This window comes from Cygnus atratus, chromosome 1, assembly GCF_013377495.2.
Source record: "Cygnus atratus isolate AKBS03 ecotype Queensland, Australia chromosome 1, CAtr_DNAZoo_HiC_assembly, whole genome shotgun sequence".
Lineage (NCBI taxonomy): Eukaryota > Metazoa > Chordata > Aves > Anseriformes > Anatidae > Cygnus > Cygnus atratus.
Window position 1 is genome coordinate 99,817,156 of NC_066362.1, and position 22,174 is coordinate 99,839,329.

Genomic DNA, 22,174 nt, shown 5'->3' on the forward strand with positions numbered 1-22,174 from the left:
TCTTTCCACTGTCTCTGTATTTCCAGTACTAAAGTATATAACAAGCAAAACACAATGTTCTTTGAAATTATCTTCTGAGGAAGATAGAAAAGCTTTTTTCATTCTTAATACCAACAATATGAATAGGTCAGTAACAATATCATGGACTCTGACAAGAGTCCTCTAGGGAAGTGAGATTTGGTGCATGAGGGTATCACCCTTACTTAACTGACTTTTGTGATGCAGGATATGACCTCTGCAAGGGAATCAGAAGGAAGGAATTTCTGTCTAAGCCTCAGCTGTTCCAGCTCATAAGTCCAATGTTTCAGCATTTATGCATTATTACTCGAATTCACATTCTTAAATTTCTGCAAATGAATTCACTAATGAATTATCTCTCAGGGCTACAACAAAGACAGTTTCTCATTGTCCCATCCTGTTTTGTGGCAAGTAAAAAAAAAATATTATGGATTCTTGCTCTCTTGTCCTCACAAACCTTTCCAAGATAAGTTTATAAATGCTACATTGATGAAATGTTAGAAACACTCCTAGAAGCTCTGTATCAGCATTAGGTGCCCTATGTGCCTTGGGGGGAAAAAATCCAAAACAAACTCCAGGAAGTAAGTTTGTGGTTAATAAGCAGCACAAAAATATTAAGTGCTCTATAAAGGTGTAGTTCTTTTCATCTTAAAAACTTAAGTCTTAATCTGCAATCCTAAATTCTACTTTCAAATGTATAATCTTTCAAAATTCATTTAAAAAGTTATGTTAGAGCTTCATCAAGCTTTGACAAGTTAAAACTTCCACTGTATGTTTATTTATTATTTTGTTCTCCAGAGTTGCTAATAGCAATAGTATTATTACTAAAACCAATAAAAAGCCCCTGTAGAATCCTGGTAATATGCCACATTATACTACCTTTGTTGAAAGTAGTAAAAGCAATTGGTTAGGAATAGAAAAAGCAATATAAAAAAATATTTCAGAACAAACAAGTTGACTTTTTAATAAATTATAGATGAATGTATGTACTCGCCCCCTTTTTTTTTCGGATGCATTTGTAAGCCTAAATTTGTCTGAAGGATTTATCTCATTAATCCAGGCACCCATCTCAAAAGGTGGCCCTATTCACTTGCACTCTTTGAAGAGAATTTTGGTCTTACTGATCTAATTAGACAACTCTTTTCAAAGTCACTGCAATGACAGCTGCATTCATTTCCCTCATATTCCAGACTCAAAGTCAGAACCAAATTCTCAATTTGCAAGCCAGAACATGTTCTGCTGGATATTTACAGCCAGACACTAAAATCACCAAAGCCTGTCAATGATGTCAAACAGGACAAAAATAGACCATCTTTCTTGTTTTTCCTAAATGAACTTGCATTCGTAAAAGATGAAGGAATAGAAGCCTTGAAGAAAAAGAACTATCTTCATCACATACACTATGAAAGCACTAAAACATTCAACATTTCTTAGAAGAACCACTTCAAGAAAAGGAATCAGGGTTGTGTGTGTGTCTTCGTGTTTTCCCTCTCCACTTAGATTGTCAACAAAAGAAAATACATTTTTAAAATTTTCATCCCAAAGCTATTCTGCTTTGTTTTAATGAGACACACATAGGTAACAGCAGGATCTACAGAAATGTTCAGGAAGCTGTAGTTTCTTCACAACAAGGAGAAAAGGGGAGGTGCTGGTTACTTGCAATAGGATCTGAAGGAACAGCATAAAGCTGCATCAGAAAATGTTCAGGTTGGATATTAGGAAAAGGTTCTTCACTGAGGGTGGTCCGTCACTGCAATAGATTCCCCAGGGCAATGGTAATGGCACCAAGCCTGCTAGAAGCAATGTTGAAGAAGCATTTGGACAGTGCTTTCAGATACATGGTTTGATTTTTAGGTAGTTCTTTTTGGAGCCAGGAGTTGGACTTAATCATCCCTGTGGGTCCCTTCTAAGTCAGGGTATTCTATGATTCTATGTCATTTCACATGTCACTAAGAAGCACAATGATCCTTAAAAATTGCAGTCCCTAATACCAGGTGAAAGTATATATGTGCATATATATATATGTAAATATACTTTTCCCAGGTGAAATATATATTATATTAAATATAATAAGTATATTTAACCAGATGTAAGACTTCAAATTTAACCAGAACAAACATGCATAATTAGTCACCTATAAACAGTATCTTACACTACTCCTGCAAACAGTAATCCACTAACCAGATGGCTGCAGATAAAAAACAGGAACAAAATCAAAATGAGGAACTGTTTTTCTGTCTCGTTCTTTATTACCAAAGATTTTACTGACTGACAGAAGTAAAAGATATGCACTGGATTTGGTAGGAAGCTGCCTTCAGAACATACCATAAAAATGAGTCGCATGATTTCTGAGAGAATGATTGGCAGAAGTTGGTTTCGGGAAATCTAAATTCTAAGTAATTCTTTTAGATTTCATATTTTCAAGCAGTGCTGCTCATGCCCTTGAGAATAAATTTTCTGATCTCCAACTCAGCACCAAAGAAAGAAGCAGAGCTTTAATTACGTATGAATAAAATAAGAATACTTACGCTGACCCCATCGGCCTGTTCTTGGATTCAAATAATTTGGATAAAGTCCATTAGGACGTTCCATTTTTTGAAGTAACTTCCGAATGTGCATGACCTAAATTAAATCAAGAATCAGTATCACCACTAACAACTTTCACCAACTCTCTGCATATTGATAAATCTAGATTTTTTTTTCAGAAGTTTTCTTAATCTCATCCTGGAAGCTTTCTTGAGGTCTTTCTGTTTTGTTTTTAAAGGTTTGATACATAAACATCTTTTAAAAATGTGATTTTTAAATGCATGTTGAAACAAATAAAAAATCTTCTGTTGTCACAAATTCTAAAAAGTCACCTATTTGGTAATAGAAATACATGTACAAAAGATTTTACTTGCTAGCAAGAATGCAGATAGAACATAATCCATTACAAAATGCAATATGGGAGGCACTTTCCTTTAATGTAATTTATGCTGAAACAGTAAAAAAGACAGCTGTATGATTAATAAAAAATTAATTTGAGACCTACCTTGTTGTAATACACAGGGTCCCCTGTCAAATAGCTGAGGTGGACAAATTCCATATGTAGAGTACCAAACTCAGCAAGGATGCTGCTTCCTGCAGAAGCCCAGCCCCAGTTTCGACCCACTCCACTGATTTTCAAGAAATACATGTGAAAATCAGGAAAAAAAGAACACAAAATTCAGAATTACTGTGCACAGTACTAGTAACAACTACCAAATTAAAGAGGTAACAGCAAAATATTAATCTGTACTTAAGATTACAGAAGTTGTGTTTTGGTAGATTGGTTGGTAATTTGGTGGATTAATTTTCAAAAAAAAAAACCATAATGTCATCGATAAAAAGTCTTGTGATTATATTTTTGTGTATCAAGATATTGCATATTTCAATGTCTTAACACTGGGTCCGATCTCTCAATTGTTTTTTATTCATTCCGTATTCCTAAGAACAAGAAACAAACGCAATTATCAGATGAGACAAGTATACTTCTAAGTGTGGCAGCATTAGCTTCCTTCTTCTGTCAGACATTTGCTGTCTTCTCTTTACTTGTGTGGGATGTGCTTAAAGTAAGTATTAGACCCTTGAGCAAGATGGGAGTGGGCCCTATTTCTCTCTACTTAGGAAAATTGTATGTTTATGGCAGGCAGAATATTATGAATTTCTCAGACTCACATAAGGAACCATCAGAATTTATCATGCCATAGATCTTTTGCACTGTAAGAGACATGATCTTGTTAAGTCTTAACTCCTAAATTACCTCTGGTTTAATTTAATCTGTGAGTTTTCACCAGATTCCAGAACTGGGTCCTTTAATTTATTAAGTTAGACATATTTTCCTGGAGATTTCTTCTACTGTCTTTCACACAAGACTTCAGCTTTCAGTAAAACTACAATTAGGAATGTCTTCTTACTTATCATAGAATCATAGAATGGTTTGGGTTGGAAGGAGCCTTAAAGATCATCTAGTTCCAGCCCCCCAGCCACAGGCAGGGATGCCACCCACTAGATGAGGCTGCCCAGAGCCTCGTCCAGCTTGGTCTTGAACACCTCCAGAGATGGGGCTTCCACAACTTATCTGGAAAACCTGTTCCAGTGCCTCACCACCCTCTGAGTGAAGAATTTCTTTCTTATATTTAATCTAATTCTATCATCGTTTAGTTTAAAACTATTCCCCCTTGTCCTGATTGAGCAAAAAGTTGCTCTTCATCTTCTTCATAAGTCCCCGTCAAGTATTGAAAAGCTGCAGTGAGGTCTCCCCTGAGCCTTCTCTTCTTCAGGTTCAACATCCCCAGCTCTCTCAGCCTTTCTTCTTCATAAGAGAGTTGCTTCAGCTCTCTGATCATCTTTGCGGTCCTCCTCCAGACCCCTTCTGACAGATCCAGATCCTTCTTGTGCTGGGAGCCCCAGATCTGGACACAGCACTCCAAGTGAGGCCTCACAAAGGCAGAGCAGAGGGGGACAATCACCTCTCTCGATTTGCTGGCCACCTCTCTGTTGATGCAGCCCAGGATACAGTTGGCTTTCTGGGCTGCAAGAGTACACTGCTGGCTCATATCAAGCTTTTCATCCTCTAGAACTCCCCAGTCTTTCTCTGCAGGGCTGCTCTCAATGTGTTCTTCTTCCAGTCTGTACTCATATCTGGGATTGCCCCAACCCATGTGCAACACTTTGCACTCACACTTGCTGAACCTCATTAGGTTCACATGGGCCCAATTCTCAAGCTTGTCCAGGTCTCTTTGGATAGTATCCCTTCCTTCTGTTGTATCAACTGCACCACTCAGCTTAGTGTTATATGCAAACTTGCTGAGGGCACGCATGATCCCATCATCTATGTGACTGATAAAGATATTAAACAGTACTGGTCCCAGGACAGAACCCTAAGAAACACCACTTGTCACTGGCTTCCACTTGGATGTATAGCCAGTAGACCACCACTTTCTGGGTGCGGCCTTCAAGCCAATTCCTTATCCACTGAATAGTCCACCCTTCAAATCCATCTCTCTCCAATTTGGAGACCAGGACGTCATACGGGACCACATCAAAGTCCTTGCAGAAGTCCAGGTAGATGACATTGGTTGGTCTTCCCTTGTTAACTGATGCAGTCACTCCATCACAGAAGGCCACCAGATTGGGCAGGCACAATTTGCCCTTGGTGAAGCCATGCTGGCTGTTTCAGATCGCCTCCTTGTCTCGCATGTGCCTTGACCTTGCCTCCAGGAGGATCTTTTCCATGATTTTCCCAAGAACAGAGGTGAGGCTCACTGGTCTGCAGTTCCCTGGCACCTCCTTTTTAAAACTGGGAGTGATGTTTCCCTTTTTCCAGTCACCAGTGACTTCACCTAACTGCCAGGACTTTTCAAATATGATGGAGATATATTTTTTTTAATTATCATTATAAATCAGAAAAAGGAAAAATGTAAATGAAAAACATCAGTAATGTTTTTCATTTACAGCAATTGTAGCTTTGCCTGAGACAGAACACCTTTAAAAATACAGTAACCACTGTTCACAGACTGTATAGAGACAAAAACTGTTTTTTTTTGTTTTTGTTGGTTTTTTTTTTGGCTCAGCTCTCATAGCGAGAGAAAATGAAGTGTTTCATGAAAAATACAAAATCTAATAAAACACAAGTTGCTAATTTTTCATATCTGTCTTTCAGGCCTTGTCTTTTACGTGTGTGTTAGCCTCATGACAAGCATTCACACATACACGGGCTACTGTCACTGCCTCCTTGCATGTCAGCCACTGTATTTTCTGCTGTGATGCCAGCTGGCTCTGTACATTACCAAGAGACTGAGACAGTGAATGCATTAACAGGAAAATTTTGGCATCACAATGATAAAAATAGAAAAAATGCCTTGTGTCAAAAAATGCTTTCAAAATTTGAGGGAAAACCCAGCATTAAACAAGCAATGCAAGATAAATTAGACAAGGCAATTTTCTTCCACAAGGCAATTCAGACCGTCTAAGTTCAGTATTCAGCTGAACAGCCATCAAAGGAGCCTGTCCATCTCAATTGACCATAGTGGTCTTCAGCACACTAGCCTTTATACCTAAGCCAAACTGTAAAATGAATCTTCATGAATGAGTATCTTCAGCATCCTAATACTTTCTCAAACATTTTGAGATTTCTGAAAGTAACATACAGCTTGCAAAGTGCATAAAAAACAGTAAATTCAACCACGGCCTGTAAACATTTTTGTTTTTTAATAGGAATGTGATGACTAAAGAACTAATGATTAAGTTCTAGGACAACATATGGCATAATAAACTCAGTATGTTCTAATGACATGTTGAATTCTTACTGCAGAATCAGGGAAAAAAATTAATGGTCACAAAGTATTGCAGTTAATGAGGTAGGATGCTCTGAACTCTATTAACATTATTCTTAAGTTCCAGAAATACCAATTTGTCATCATTTTCTGCAATTGCACTACTTAGAAGAACTGACATATGCCATTACTAATTCTAAGTTGGGGGAAGGGGAGAAACACAGAGAACAGAAAAGAAAATTCATTACCTTTTCAGATTCACCATGGCCCATGGTATACCTGTAGGCGTGTTGAAGGCTGGAAGAAGTTTTCCTGCCAGCTGCACTGCTTTGATCTTGAAAACCTGAGATAGTAGGATCAATTGGAAATAGTTACAAATTCTGATTTATCTCCAAGAACTATAAAGACTGAAATTTCCTTGCCCCACCCACTGCATCTAAGAAAAGCTTTATGTCATAAAAAAAGATAATGCATTAACTTCTCATTTATTTTCACTTGTTCACTTTATGAATATCATTAAGATTTGAACATGAAAAGAAAACTTGTTATGTTAATGACTCTGCCTCCATGCTCACCAGCAACTTTGCTAAGGTTCCTATGAAAGAAGGATATCAATCCTCCCTCCACCTCCTTCCACCAACATTAAGAATTTCAAATACAGCAGTCTTTAGAACATACTTTATATTTTGGAGCTAAAAGCAAAACAACTCCTCCACCTGACACACAAGTGTTTTAACTTTTACAAACTTAAAATCTCTTTAACAATATATTTAGTGTAGAGAGATTTCCTATCTTTTTATGAACACTAAGCAAAACCATATATGCGCAGTTTCCTGTAGCTTTTCTTTCATTGATAACACAGAAGAAAAATAACAGGCTTAGTATTTCCTCTCCAGTTTGATTAGTCATACAATTTACTTAAAGGACAAAATGACTTTAATTTCCATTGTTGTTCTTCATGTCTCTAAAAAATGTGCTTCCAGAACATAAACCTGTAATATCTTTATTTAGAGCCTGATGTTCATTAGTTAAATGAGTAACTCGGAGAAAGTTCCTGCTAAGCCTATAGGAAGCATCTTTTCCAAGAAGGCATACTTGGCAGATGCCAATGACATAAAATTGGTTTTAGTAGCTACTTGCTAGCACACACATCAATTAACTCATTGTCAATATTCACTACATTTCTGCAAAAGCATCTTCTTAATTAGGAGATAACATTATTCATCTGCTGAGGCACTGCACAAACATTTAACAAAAAGAGCTACCATGCCCTACAATAACTTATGCAACAGGGACATACTATAAAAACAGTATTATCAACTAGCTGACCAATATCCTGTAATCAAGAGAACTAAAAGCTTTAAGAAGGACTGAAGACAGCTCTGTTAGATTTATAAAAAGGATTTCTTCCTTTTTAAAGGAAAGTCCCTTTTTAAAGTAAAGTATAGAGGAGGAAAAGAGAAAAGATGCTGCCTGGAGAATCTGAAAAATAAGCAATCAAGACTATTCTCATTTTTCATATGAAGGTGGGAAAAGATCAATATCTTAATATTTTAGAAGGTGACTAGTAAGACATGAAATAGACAGAAAAGAATATTAAAGATGACATCTAATTGCATTTGATGCAGTAGAGTATGAAGAGATGGGGGTGGATCTGAAAGCAATGAGCCATGAAAAAACTTCTACAGAGGTATTCTAAATGAATTCTAAGATGAGGTATGTCTAAACTGAAAAAGTGGATACTGGAATCATCAAAATAGGATTTGATGGGAGTGTGAAGTAATGGAGGCAATATGGCTTGAATGATTTTCAGCAATGATATTGACAAAAGACAATGAGAAAACATGCTGAAATTTAACAGTAAAATTCAGAGACTCTGAATAAAGGCCCAAGTCAAAATAGGAAGGCATAGTATAAATAAGAGAAATAATACAGGTGGAGTCTAAGGTAATTGCAAAAAAAGAAACCCTGAAGAAAACTAAAAGCTCTGCCTTGGCATTGGTAAATTAGCAGCTTTGCATCCATCAATGTATGTCAAAAATTCATGCTGAAATTTTAGATTTTTAATAGATGGGCCAAGACCAGATAGAACTGCTATCATCACCTGCAGTGAGTTACCTCTACAATACAGAACAATTTCAACACCTCCAGAACAGCATTACAAGTTCTACTTAAATGGCACATAGTTTGGAAAGATGTCTCTGACATGAATTTGTTTAGCTTCAGCTCTTGGATCCTGCGCCTTTTGAAAACTCTACACATACAATTATTTGTTTGCATTACTCTTATTATGAAAAGATATTGAAAAATTGTGGCAAGAATATTCAGTGGGAGAATATCCCTAGAAACATCCTCACTAGAAAAATATTCCTAATGGCTAACTATTTATGTACTACTATCCAGCTTTTAGTCAATTTGAAATGTACTACAATAACTTAGGAAAAAACAATATATCGGAAGCAGTTTTTTAGTAACAGTGTAGAAAGCACAGGGTAAGCTGAGCAAAATGTACATGAATCTACACAGGGGCAGGGAAAGCAATATAGTCACTGTGCCAGCCATTTCAGCATGTGAAAAAAAAGAAGAAAAGCCAGTGGAAAGTAGCGACTGTTAATTCAGACAATGATATTAATAGCACCTGTGAAAACTTGCTGTGATTAGAGGCACATTCCTGGCACCTCTATTGAACTGACGACTCTGAGCACTACTTTTTATCACCAAAGGGTGAAACTGTTCCTCTTCTTACCCTTCTCACCAAAGAAAACACTTATATTCAACTGATGATAGGCCATTACTTCATATTAGCGTACCTTCCAACCCCACCACCATCTCAGAGTCCTATGAATATCTCACTACTGCTTCTGGATAACAAAACAACCTAATGCTTGATACTGCGTTTATCTATGCATACTTGAGTAAGAATGGAGAGAAAGCTGCTTAGCTTTTTATCAGAGCAAAGTAACTAGAAGAGCATATTTGGAGAGAGGTAGAGAAAAGAGGGAAATAAAACAAGCAGTGGTAGATGAGATGTCATTTGTGGGAGAGACTGCAGATGTGACCACAGTATTCTGCTGAGCTAACTTAAACAGCTCCTTCTAATAAATTTCAGACATACCATGACAGCAGCAGTAAATGCATTAGGCGTTGCATCAAATGCAAACTTGTAAATAATGTCATGACAGCAGATAGCATGATCACTTATCACACAGTAAGCATGAGTTGTTTGTTTGTTTGTTTTGAACAAATTGAACTGATAGATTCTGTTTCAGCCTTGGCAGTTCCCCATTGTTAGGCACTGCATTTCAAGAACAATACAAGCAGGAAGAACAGAGAAGAACCAAAATGAATGGATGCCTTGAAATTAGACTTTGTTAGGAAACAGTAGAAGCATTGTGGTTATTTAGCCTATAGAAAAGATGTTCAAGAGAAGACAAGATAGTAACCTTTCAGTACATACCATGCCAATACGTGGAAAAATGAAATAAACTGTGTTTTCCTTGGTCATGGAGAATACAAAATAACAGAAGCATGAAGTCAGATGTCAAGGCTGGCCTATTCAAATACTGAATGCAGATAATGAAGAGAGCATCTCACACCAATACTAGATTCAGACTGCTGAGAATAATGTTTGGCCCAGTCTAAACTCTTGACTCAATCTAAAGTAGTTATCTTTTTACCTTCAGAGTTCAATATGCAGTACTGAACTATTTGCAGTCCTTTTGTGGATAACCACCCATTTAAAATTCAACTCGTCAGTTAGGACTTTCTGCATGAGCAGAGATAAGGACTAATGTTATGATTTACTGCTGAAAACCAAAATATATATGTAGCGTTATTGCAAAAAGAAACATAACTACTTTAATAAGCATATTGGTTTCATTGCCTATATATATAAGAGGCATAGAATAAAAAGACTGCAAGCCAGGTGAATAGCTTTAAGTTCCAAAGACACACAACACCCCTATTTAAGACTGGGAACACCAGAGTTTTACAATGTTCCTAGGGATTTCCCCACTGAAAGAAGGGATATCATGCTATGAAGAAACGAAGAAATAGGTCCCTCTTCATAACGTATTTGCTTCTCATAAATTCCAAGGATTTCATTAGAAAGGTCTCTTGTGACAAGAGGGAGATACAAAAAGATTGAGGTAACATTTCAGCTATCACAGTATGAAAAAAAAATGGAAAAGCACTTCCTGAGTAATGCTTGAAGAGGTCTGTCGCATCTAGAATTTGTCCTGGAGAAACTAAATCTGTGTTGATGCGAGATTTAGCAAGGCAGCTACAAACTACAACATCTTTGGTAGTGAAAAGATGCAGAATTACATAAATACAACTGCACCTTTTCAGCAGTGGAGGTATATTGAGTCATAGCAGATGTTTAACAAAGAAATATTTGCCGATGCTATTAAACACTGCCATATGTGTCTTGGTGAGCTGTAATGATTACCAAGTACTTGACGAACAACACGTAGTGTTTCTAAAAGACAAAGTCTTTAGACAAGAGAAGACTTGTCCTGCAAAGGAATGGTCTCTGAATTTATTTTAATTTCTCTATGACAGAAAAAAATAACACAGAAGTGAAAAACCCAAACCCATCTCAGCAGTTTAAGAGTCAAAAAAAAAAAGTCCACCAAGAATCAGCTTGAATCTGGACTATGATGTCAACTGCCTCTGTCTTCTTTGCACCCTCTCTTCAAACATTTATACAGAGATATTTATATTTTAATATGAGATTCCCCCCTCAGCTTTCCCTTCTGGTTAAGCAGTCCCAGCTTTCGCAGCCTTTCCTCGTAAGACAGATCCTCCAGTCAGTTAATCATCTTCATGGCCCTTTGTTGGACCCTCTCTGGTATGTCCATGTCTCTCCTGAACTTGGGAGTCCAGGACTGGACACAGTACTCCAGGTGTGGCCTCACAGCTGCCGAGCAGAGCAGAGAGGAAGGATCACTCCCCTTGACTTGCTGGCAGTACTTGACCTAATGCAGCCAGGATACCATCAGCCTTTTTTGCAGCAAGGGCAGATTGCTGGCTCATTTTCAATTTGATGACCACTTTGGTCCTTTTCTGCCAATCTGCTTTCCAGACAGCTAGCCCCCAGTATGTACTGGTGCACATGGCTGCTCCTCCCCTGGCGCAGGACTTTGCACTTCTCTTTGTTGAACGGCATGGGGATCCTGTCAGCCCATTTCTCCAGCTTGTCCAGGTCTCTCTGGATGGCAGCGTGACCCTCTGGTGAATCAGCCACTCCTTCCAGTTTAATCTGTAAATGTGCTGATTGTACCCTCAACAGATCCAGATCATTAATAAAAATGTTGAACAGGACTGGGCCCAGTACTGACCCCTGGGGTACATCAATAGCTACTGGCCTCTCATTAAACTTTGTGCCACTGACCACTACTCTCTGGGCCTCACCATTCAGCCAGTTTTCAATCCATACCACTACCTGCTCATCTAGCCCCTACTTCAGCAGCTTCTCTGTGAGGATCTTATGTGATACGGTGCTGAAAGCCTTCCTGAAGGCAAGGCAGACAGTATCACTGCACTTCTGTAAGGTATGAAGCAGTTATATGCAAAAATTTGCACAGGCAGTCAAAGAAATTGGGTATGGCTCTTTTAACAGTCTTCAAAATTTTAGAACATTGCTAAAATTCACGCTTATGGAAGTCTGGGATCAATTACTTCTGTTTATGCAATTATTGATGTAGAGTCCTCTTGTGTAAGAGAATTCTGGTCTCTCAAGAACAACTCATCTAAGCAGACAATACTTCACCCATAAATATTACATGACTTGCTGATTTACTGGTTTCAGGAAACAAGAAATGCTTTATGAAATGTTTAATCTTTCAAAAAAAAAAAAGAAACAACAAGAAAAAAAAACACATTAGTAATTCAGCAATCTCAAAGTCAACATTTCTGAATGTATTGCAACTGCTATTTCCTGCATCTATTCTAATCCAGGCCCCTCTCTTCTGTTTAATGATAGTCTCTGAAGTCAAACTGTTTTGTTTTTTTTTTGCACTAAAGGAAAAGTGCCTTTGTAAAATGAATTTTCTGAGAATTTTCTCCTATATTTTCAAAACTTGTAGACTAGGCCAACATTTTGTTTAGCCAGTGACACTACACATAAGACAAATACTTTTATAAAACAAAGTCATACTGAACACCTCTCTGCAAGATATACTTTTGTCAACAATTTGAAAGGAAGAATGGTAGGAAGGTAAGAAAGGCTGTCCAGTTCCAGATGATGCATGAACTCAGGCGACAGAAAGTTGCCTCTGTTCTAAAAATCATGGTTATGCAAGCCTAGTTACCCTTAATATTTCTATCTAGCTTGCAAAAAATTCTTAATGTATTGTACTAGAATTATCCTGACTTCAAGGAAAAAGCTGCAATTGCACTCTGCACTCCATTTCTGAAACAAAAAGCCCAGAAAAGCCCGCAGGACTGTACAGGTCTATTCATAACCCAAGTCTCCAGATCTCTTCTTTCCTAGAGGTTCTAGACTTTTTTGACTTAAAAGTAAAAGGTCATGTTTTTTGGGATTTTGAACACAGGGAGAGGTAAAGTACTAGTAAAAGATATGGCAAGAAAATACCCCTTGTATCAACTGATCTGAATGAAACAGACAACCTAGAAAAACTACCCTATTGGTAGTTCCTAGGTTAGAATTGCACAGAAAAACATTTAAATGTCTATTTGATCATATAATTCAGCTACAGTCTAAAAATGAGCAGAAAAATAAATGCAGAAAAATACCTGAACTGCATCAATTAAATCCAGATAAACAGATTATCTGGTTGACTACAACTTTCCCTAATTATATTTTAAAAAGGAGCAATTGTATGTTCAAATGTTGCTTCTTTAATATATGATAATAAATATTATGGAGGTTTGTTTTTTTACCACCAGCAGTGAAGGATTTGCAAACAGAATTCTTAAGTGATACTATCTTTATCTTTTACTAAAGTTTTCCAAAGCTGCTTTCCTGGACAACAGACTTGAAGAATCTAGTTACTGTTGGCTATGGCATCTTAGGATCTAATGAAATATTCATTGGTTTCACACTACTGATATTTTTGAAAAATCTACATAAAAAACTTGTGCATAATTAACTTACTAGAAATATTTGAAATCTTTGCTCTAGAAGACCTAAATATAAAAGTTTGGCATGCACTGGACAACTGGCTAATCACATTTAAATTACCTGGCACAGGTTAATAGTACCCCAATTAAACTGCATCATTTCCGTTTACTTCCTTGGCATTGGTTTCATGAGTATAAAAGTTACACTTTCTTCATTTTTAAAGGACCTTCAAATCTGATACACTTTATACCAGTCAGCTAAATCACAAATCATTTAAAATTAAGAATAAGTGTTATGAGGATCTGGCATATAAACACCTCCTAGATCTGATCATTCCAGTAAGAAATAATATACCATTTCTCATCCTGCCTAGCTGAGCCAAAATTCATGGCTGTTTTGAGTTAATTCTCTCTTCTGTTTTTATCAGAAAGTTGCTTTTATTAGAAAGTTGCTTTGAGTCCAGTCTTTTTTTTTTTGCTTTATTTTTCCCTCTTTTCCCTCTTTTGACTTATTTGCTGCAAGTTCAAATATACAGGCTGTATTAACCTGATAGATTAGTAACCTTCTAGAAGCAACAATCTTGCATTTGTACAACATACCAAACAGAATCACTCACACCTATGCATGCTCCAAAGACACAATTGGGCTTTTAAAAGCCCCTCCATTCAAGTGACTTCTTCTTGCTGTGGGAGCCACAGTAGCATTGGGAACCAGATGTGAGAGCATACTATGTCTGGCATCTGGCTTAAACGTTCTCCTACTGGTTGCAGGCAGCAAGAAGGACTGACTTAAAACAAAAAAATAAAACAGAATGAGGAAGATAAAACATATCTGGATGACCAACAGGAAACAAAACAAAACAGCCATCAAGGGGCAGAAGATCAGTATGGAGCGTTACCAGCAGGGAAGCAAAAGTGGTAAAGGCAGGGCTTCCAGTTTCCCACCTCACACAAAGTGAAGTGCCAGGCAGAAGAAATTAAAAGAGCATGAACAGGAGCAGAAGGGATGAAGAAAAAGGCATCAGGAGGAAGGCCAGAAAATGAATGGAAGGAAGGCCAAAGCAGAGAAGACAATAACAAGAGACCATGAAGGGAATGACAAGAGTCTAGCTACAAGAAACAAGAGTACTAGGAACAGCCTGGGGAATAGGGCAGAACACTTTCTCATCACCAGAGCAGATTCTTCAGACCTAGAATTGACCCTAACGTATCTGCCTTTCAACATATCTTCCTAGCTAAACACACCCAGACAAAGTAAATGGTAGAAATTTATCTTGGTAGGTTTTTTAGTTTGTTTTTAATCAATGATCTTTGTTATTTTGCTAATACCAAGCCTGCGCTATGTTCCTAAAGGTTCCAACCCAACTGATGATCCAGTATCTCTGCAGATTCTAGAAAGAAACTATGTATTAGGAACCCTAACAACAGTTCTGAAATCAAGTAATTAAGCCATTTATGCTATATTTACAAGTTTTGTGAGAGTCCTTCTCATGCAATAAAAATTATCTACCACCTCTGATTATTAATCTATAGCATTTTTGGCAATATTTGCTCCTAATACATTCTCTACTCATGTCAAATATTTTATTTTCCCATATACTTTTCTGTGCTATGTCATCGTTTTTGTCCTTCAGCTGTGCTTACATTGTATCAGTTTCTACTTTCTGTTATTCCTGTCTCCTCTTTCTCTTCTATGTGCTGCCAAACTTTCCATTTCAAATCAATCTTGATTTCCCCTTTAGACTTTGCCAAAAATGACTCAGTCCTCCTTAGACTGTATTTGCCTTTACAAAAAAGTTAAACATAGATGAAGTTACATAGTGTTTCACACTATGTACACTCATTATAAACAGACTCCTTCCTCCCATTGGTATGATGTGACAGATTACAGTGCAAAAATCACACTCTAGAAACAAAATACTCCAAAAAAACCACATAGCTTTTACATTTACAAAAACATATCCTTCACACTGTCAGATACAAAATACAGTCCATTACATTGCACCTGAAAGCAAGTAAATAGCAATTTGTTGGTTTTGCTATTTTTTTTTTTAACGGATGAACTGGCATGTTTTTATATATTTGCAGACATATTTAGCTTATTTACAGTTATATACATGCATTAGGTCCAAGCTCTGACAAAAAATTACATGGTAAACACAAGCTATAAGCAATGAATTAGTAAGTACCAAATCTTCATATTTGCATAAATTCTGCAAGACACTTGAAAAAACATTTATTTTGAAAAATGGTAAAAGAAATATCCTAAACTCCTGTAGAATAATTTATAGATCTTACAGCCAGATGTAAAAGACAAGGATTTTCCTCTTTTATGTCATGCAATCAAAAATCAAAAAGACTCAGAGCAACAATCTCAACTTCTGTATAAAATAAAGAATAATTACCAAGTTAACTTTAAATACTATTTGCTGACAGAGTGACATATCTGGATTGATTTATCTACCATATATTGACTGACTATTCATGTGTACAGGAGGTTCCTCTATCTTTTCATGATTTTTCTACCACTTCTGCTGTTTTTACACATCCTTTTAAAAACATGATTACCAAGAAGATTAGAGCATACCAACACTGGCCTTTTTCAGCTACTTAAATAGAAGTAAATTCCTCCTCCTGTTCAAAACTCGTTCTGTAAATCCAAATGCTTACAGGTCTTTTGCCACAGGATTTCATATAAAAAGTTCGAGTTGAGCTGCTTGTCTTCTGTGAATTCCACATATTCTTCAGTCAGAGCCACTCAAAACACATTCCCTTGTTCTGTTGGTCTTGCCAATGTGGGTTATTGTTTTTTGTGTGTTTGTTTTCTTATAACTAACAGTCTGCATGTACATCTCTGGCAACATTAAAACTGACTTCAACTGTATAGGCCAAAATGACCAGTTGACTGAATTTCAATAGAGTTTTCTATTTACTTGTCATTTCAACGTAAGCAAATTGACAGTCAGCTATACATTCTTATGTGAACCATTTTATTATCAAGTCATTATTATGCTGATGATCTCATCAACTGAATTCCTGGGGTGGGGAAAAAAGGAGTGTAAATGGGCTGACTCACAGATACCTAGGTCATCTTAAATGACCTTTTTGAACATAAACATTCTTCTGGTTTAGGCTTATATCTGAAATTTTGTATTTTGAAACTAAAAAAAAAAAAATTTAAATTACTAGGCCAGAGCACTTCTTGGTCATTTCTGTGCAAATTTGTTTGCTGATTTTCCAATTCATAAACTGTAATATGGTAACCACTGCAGATGGCTTAGCATCTTGGTACCTAATAGATTTGAAGAGTTCAGTTTTATCACATGATAGGTGTACATATTCTCACAGGCAACAAGACTTTTGTTAGTGACTTTTTGCTAGTTTTAGTAGTTTTGCTTAGCAGCCTTTTTTATTTTTATTTTAATATTCAAACTCCTTTTTAAAGATGGGAGTTAGCATTGAATGTAAAGAAGTTCCAACATGCAAAACCAAACATGCCTTGTGTTACAATGTGACCATGTCTGGAGCTGAATTTTATTTTTGTTTTAGAGGGAAAAGGGCAGCTTAAACAATCCAGCCAGAAGAACTGTGCTTTCAGTTGTCCAAAAAGAACACCATACTTCCTCTCAGAATGACATCAAGTGTGAAAACCTTCAGTGCAGAAGCTAAACTTCTCAGGAAAGTTCTTGTAGGAAAACTCAGTGGGTAGAAATTTGCATTTTACAATGTTAACATCAATGCAAATAAATGAAACACGTGGAAAAATCACAGGTAAGATACCGTGCTTGCTGTCATCAGTGCCCATAGCATGACTGTTAAAACTACTAAAGAGGGAGCAAAAAACTAATAGACACAGTCATCAAGAAATACATGGCATGCAAGTAGTGACAAATGTCCTATTCTTTCTTACCAGTTATAAACCTTTACAGCAACATGACTGAAGAAGATCCCACTGACTGGAAGAGGGGAAACATAACCCCCATTTTTAAAAAGCGAAAAAAAAGAAGACCAGGGAACTACAGGCCAGTCTCACCTCTGTGTCCAGCAAGGTCACGGAGCAGATCCTCCTGAAAACCACACTAAGGCAAACGGAAAATAAGGAGGTGATTGGTGACAGCCAACATGGTTTCACTAAGGACACATCATGCCTGACAAATTTGGTGGCCTTCTACGATGGGGTTATAGCATGGGTGGATAAGGGAAGAGCAACTGACATCATCCACCTGGACTTGTGCAAAGCATTTGCCACTTTCCTGCATTATATCCTTGTCTCTAATTGGAGAGACGTAGATTTGATGGATGGACCACTCAGTAGGTAAGGAATTGGCTGGGTTGTCGCACTCAAAGAGTCACAGTCAACATCCAGGTGGAGATCAGCAACAAGTGGTGTTCCTCAGGAGGCAGTATTGGGACAGGCACTGTTTAACATCTTTGTCAGTGACATGGACAGTGGGATTGAGTGCACCCTCAGCAAGTTTGCTGATGACACAAAGCTGTGTGGTGTGGTCGACATGGTGGATGGAAGGGATGCCATCCAGAGGGACCTGGACAGGCTTGAGAGGTGGTCCGGGGAGAACCTCATGAGGTTCAACAAGGCCAAGTGCAGGTTCCTTCCAACCCAAAGCATTCTATGATTCTGTCATTCTATTAAAGAGATTTAAGAGTGGCTATCACTGCATAGTTATCCTATTTTCTACTGTTAAAACAGCTTATCCTTTAATTCTAACACTTTAAAGCATATTACACCAATGGACAAACCTATTTTCATTCCAACCTACAGCAGAGGCAACAAAATTACAATAAAGTCAGTTTCCTCCTCCTTTCTTCCTCTTCTCGTGCTATCCAATACTAAGATTCAGCAATAAATCAGGCAAAGTATCATTTGCCAGTCAAGAAAATGTTTACTATAAGCCTAGTAAACAGAAATTGTCCAAAGTTTATAATCTGCACTACAGTGAGCATACACATGGCACTGCTTTAAAACTTAAAATTTTTTTTTCAGGTTGCTAGAGATCTGTGAGTTGTCTGGATCACTTATGAAAAAGCAGCTCATCTCATGGCAATAAACTGAAAATCTTTATTGGATAGGACGTACACAATGCTGTCATCTCTTCTGAGTTTTTAACTTTTGACAAACTTAATTTAGATAAGCCCCTTCACAGGCACAGTCAAGACAACTGTGAAAACAGTTCACAAAATATATTAGCTTACTGAAGACCTGTATTTTATATATGCTGGTCAGTTGTCAGGGATATTCACTGGTGTAAATAACATAATTTTACTAGGGAGTCTTCCTGAACAGAAGAAACACTGCATATCAGTTTCCTGGAAAAATTAAAAATAAATCCTAGAAAGGATTATTTTGATTATTTGTTAACAGAACATCAGGTAGGTTACAGCCCTTGCTCTCTATTCTAAATGACAGATTTCAGGTTGAATTTATCCAAACAAGTTACATTATCTTGCCCAGAAAAAGCGTCACTTTGATGGTGTTTATAAAAAGGAGAAAAACAACCATGTAAAGGAACTGCTGGCATACGCAAGCACAGTAAATTATTAATCTTTTTCATATTGCAGATGTCATGAATAACTTTCTTCAAAAATAGAACAGTAAGCCATCCCTTTTATTGTATTAATAAATCAACACCAGCCAATAACTGTCATAATGGCCTAAATGTCCTCCAGCCACCATCACACAACAGCTATTAGAATAATATTTGCTTTGTTTTCTTTATTTGACGCTAGTTCTCAAGTGTGAGTGTAGTGTACTCCCCGTAACAACTGACGGTGTCAATCCTCAGGCTTCTGTCATCCCATGTGTTATTGCTAGCAGAAATATTTTATTTGCTGCTACCAGTCACATCAGAAGTTTTAATTGGTGAAGCTCCACTTAATGAAAAAAGCAAGTAGTCAACAAGTAGCTTAAGGACTCTCTCCACAGACAAATGCTGTTCATACTAGATAAGATGCTTAGTTCTCCTAACAGCAAAACGGGGCTACTCCAGCATACCTCACAAACCTTTTTAGGGACTACTATCAAGTAAACTCTAAGCAAAGCATTTAAGTATCACTTACTAATCCTGATTATCACTTGCTTTACAAACCAGAACACACAACAACTGGAAACAACCCCAGAATCCTACTGCAAACAGTTGCTGCTGAACTTCTACAGGGAGGCCTAGCAAGATGCCATGGGCTCAATGTTTGGTTTTATTACAGACTTCCCACAAGATGCTAGTCAAGAGAGTTAAATCTGAGTTTACAGAGACCACCGCCAGTTGCAGCACTTGTTTTTCTGATTCATCTTGCTTCAGAACATGTACTGAATTTTTCTGAGTTTTAAGAACTCTAATCTGTAACTGAGGGTCATAGGCCCTCAGAGTACCAACTTCTGAGAAAAGGTAAAGCCAAGCACGTGTAACATCATGCTTCTGTTCATTGAAGCAAACCTAGATCAGCAAGTATCTCCTGTATTTTATCCACAAATCTATCCACTACTCAACTGATGATGTCTGAAATTAGTATAAGAGGTTCTCTTACAAGAATACTGAATACCTGAATGAGCAAACATTTATAGGACATATCCAGTACCACTGTACAGGAAAGATTAAAAATAGAAGGTTCATTCTGGGTGCATGTAAAGACAGGTATTAGACACACACATCTGCACAGCCTGCTGTATAGAAGGTGAGTAATGACTTGCTCTTCCTTTGTGATCTCCCCTCTGGCTGGACTTCCATTTTATGCAATTGCAGGACAGAACAATGCTTCCTAAACCTATAACCTACTGACCAACTTCAAGTCAGATCTAGCACTGAAAAGCACCTGTGGCTCTGTATGCAGCCAGCACATATGCTTCGGAAGGGGAAACCTGTGCTCAAAATAACGACCTTAGAGAACACATTCTGGAGTTGCAGCCTAGTAGCAAGCTCCTTTCAATATCATATGACTACAGATACAGACGTTCATCCATCATTTTGTCCAAAGAACCAGATGCCTCTCACACACCTACTGGACAGGTTTTCTTTTGTGGGTATACATGGTTGAATTTGGCACCTCAGACAAAATGCACCTGTGATGACACAATTTTAAAAGCCCATAGAAAAAGCATATCAAACAAGCAATGAATTCTTAAGGATCAGAAAAAAACAAAAACAACACACACCCACACCTAGGCTTACACACTGAAACCAACATTAAGGAAGAAATAGTACAAAAACATGAAATGACTGCATGTATGTGAAAAGACATAACTAAGGTTATGCCAAATATATATTAACTACAATGTCATGTATAAAAACATTCAAATCAAAATTTCAGCTAAATATCGTCAACTGTCCTGAGTTATTCAGACTCAAAGAACTGAGTTTCTCAAAGGCAAAGCTCAGAAAGACAATGAAAACACACAAAGTTAAAGGATCCATGTTAATATAGATAAAATAAAAAGTGTGCAGTGAAACAAAAAGAAATCCATGTAACACCATATTCCTCTGACTCTCTTGGTCTGGGTTAGGTCTCTCTCCCCAGCTGCTTCAGCCTCCTGGCAGTGATCTGCAGCCTGTTTCCAACAGTTTAAATGGGAAACAAGTGATTCCAAGAAGTTTTCTTCAGAGGCAGATCTCTCTCTACTGGCTTCAGTCACTGAAAAGTCTCAAGTTTCCTTGCTTATCTCATTCATGCTGATAAACTACAGAGAAATCATCCAACTTGGCAAATTAAGTAGTCTCTCAGGTACCAGAAGCAGTCCTATCCGCCAAACTATTTGAAAGAAATGAAGCATGAACACTTGTTTATGAGTCCTTCTTTTGGAAAATAAAGATAATATATATGATCACTTGACAGGAATAATCTCCGACAAGTTATGAAGTGTTTAAAATCCATTGGTGAAACTGATGCCATAAAAATATTTTTAAGTGGCAAAAGTCAGCCCAATGGTCAAAGTCTAAGAAAGAGAATAAAAGCCTTCTGAGAAGGAAAGACATAAAATGAATTGATGAAAACTCTTTAAACAAAGGAGATTGCTCTGACTCTATCCAAGTGGTTAGAAGCAACTGAAAGGGAAAGGAGTACCCAGCCTTACAAATGCAGGCAAAGCACATGCTTTTGGCAGTGTTTGGCTGCACCCATCTGCATACTGGGGCAAAAGTGTTCTTGCTAAGGTGCTTTTGCAGAGGTATAATATTGATCTATCTCAACAATCCTGTTATTGATGAGTGATCATTGTTCTTTCTCTGAGGTTTTTCATGTTCACGGTAGATGATTCCAAGGGGCATGATCCAGCTTAAGTTATCCAGAGACAGGATCAATGTTCGTAGCTGAAAAGATGATGTGGGACTGCTCTGCTCAATGCTTGAAGGCTTCAGTGATCACATAGTACTAAATGTGATCTGAACTACAAGTGACAGAAATACAGATCTTTGGAAAGGAAGCATCCTTCACTATGCTGCTGAAATCACTTACACTAAAGAACAGTGACTCCTCCTAACAGCTCCAGCTTAGCTGTTCCAGCTGCTCCTTGACACAAGTTGAAAACCACATGCAGCTGAGACCACTCTTCATGAAACATTTTTGCTACAGAAATTGCTACAAGCAGTTTTCCTTGCTTATGTCTGATAGCAAAAGAAAGCTTCTGTTCTGGGGGTCTTCAGAAGAAAACTGGTGGGTTAATAATGCTGACCCAGATGAAATTTGAGAGCTCCCTCAAATAAATATTTGGGATGATCATTCAGGGATTTTTATGCCTTTTGTTAGGACAAAAGTGTAAAGTAACTGGG

General features: G+C 37.4%; 1 protein-coding gene across 1 annotated transcript in view; it reads right to left on the reverse strand.

The window, feature by feature from the left end:
• The window catches only part of MAN1A2 (mannosidase alpha class 1A member 2), a 145,891-nt gene that overhangs the window by 45,705 nt on the left and 78,012 nt on the right, over window positions 1–22,174 (reverse strand). Inside the window, exons 6-8 of the mRNA XM_035569582.2 lie at window positions 6,563–6,657; window positions 3,050–3,173; window positions 2,547–2,640 (exon numbers count right to left, since the gene is read on the reverse strand). Of these exons, the coding sequence (XP_035425475.1) occupies window positions 2,547–2,640; window positions 3,050–3,173; window positions 6,563–6,657 (313 nt within the window). The remainder of the gene's footprint in view (window positions 1–2,546; window positions 2,641–3,049; window positions 3,174–6,562; window positions 6,658–22,174) is intronic.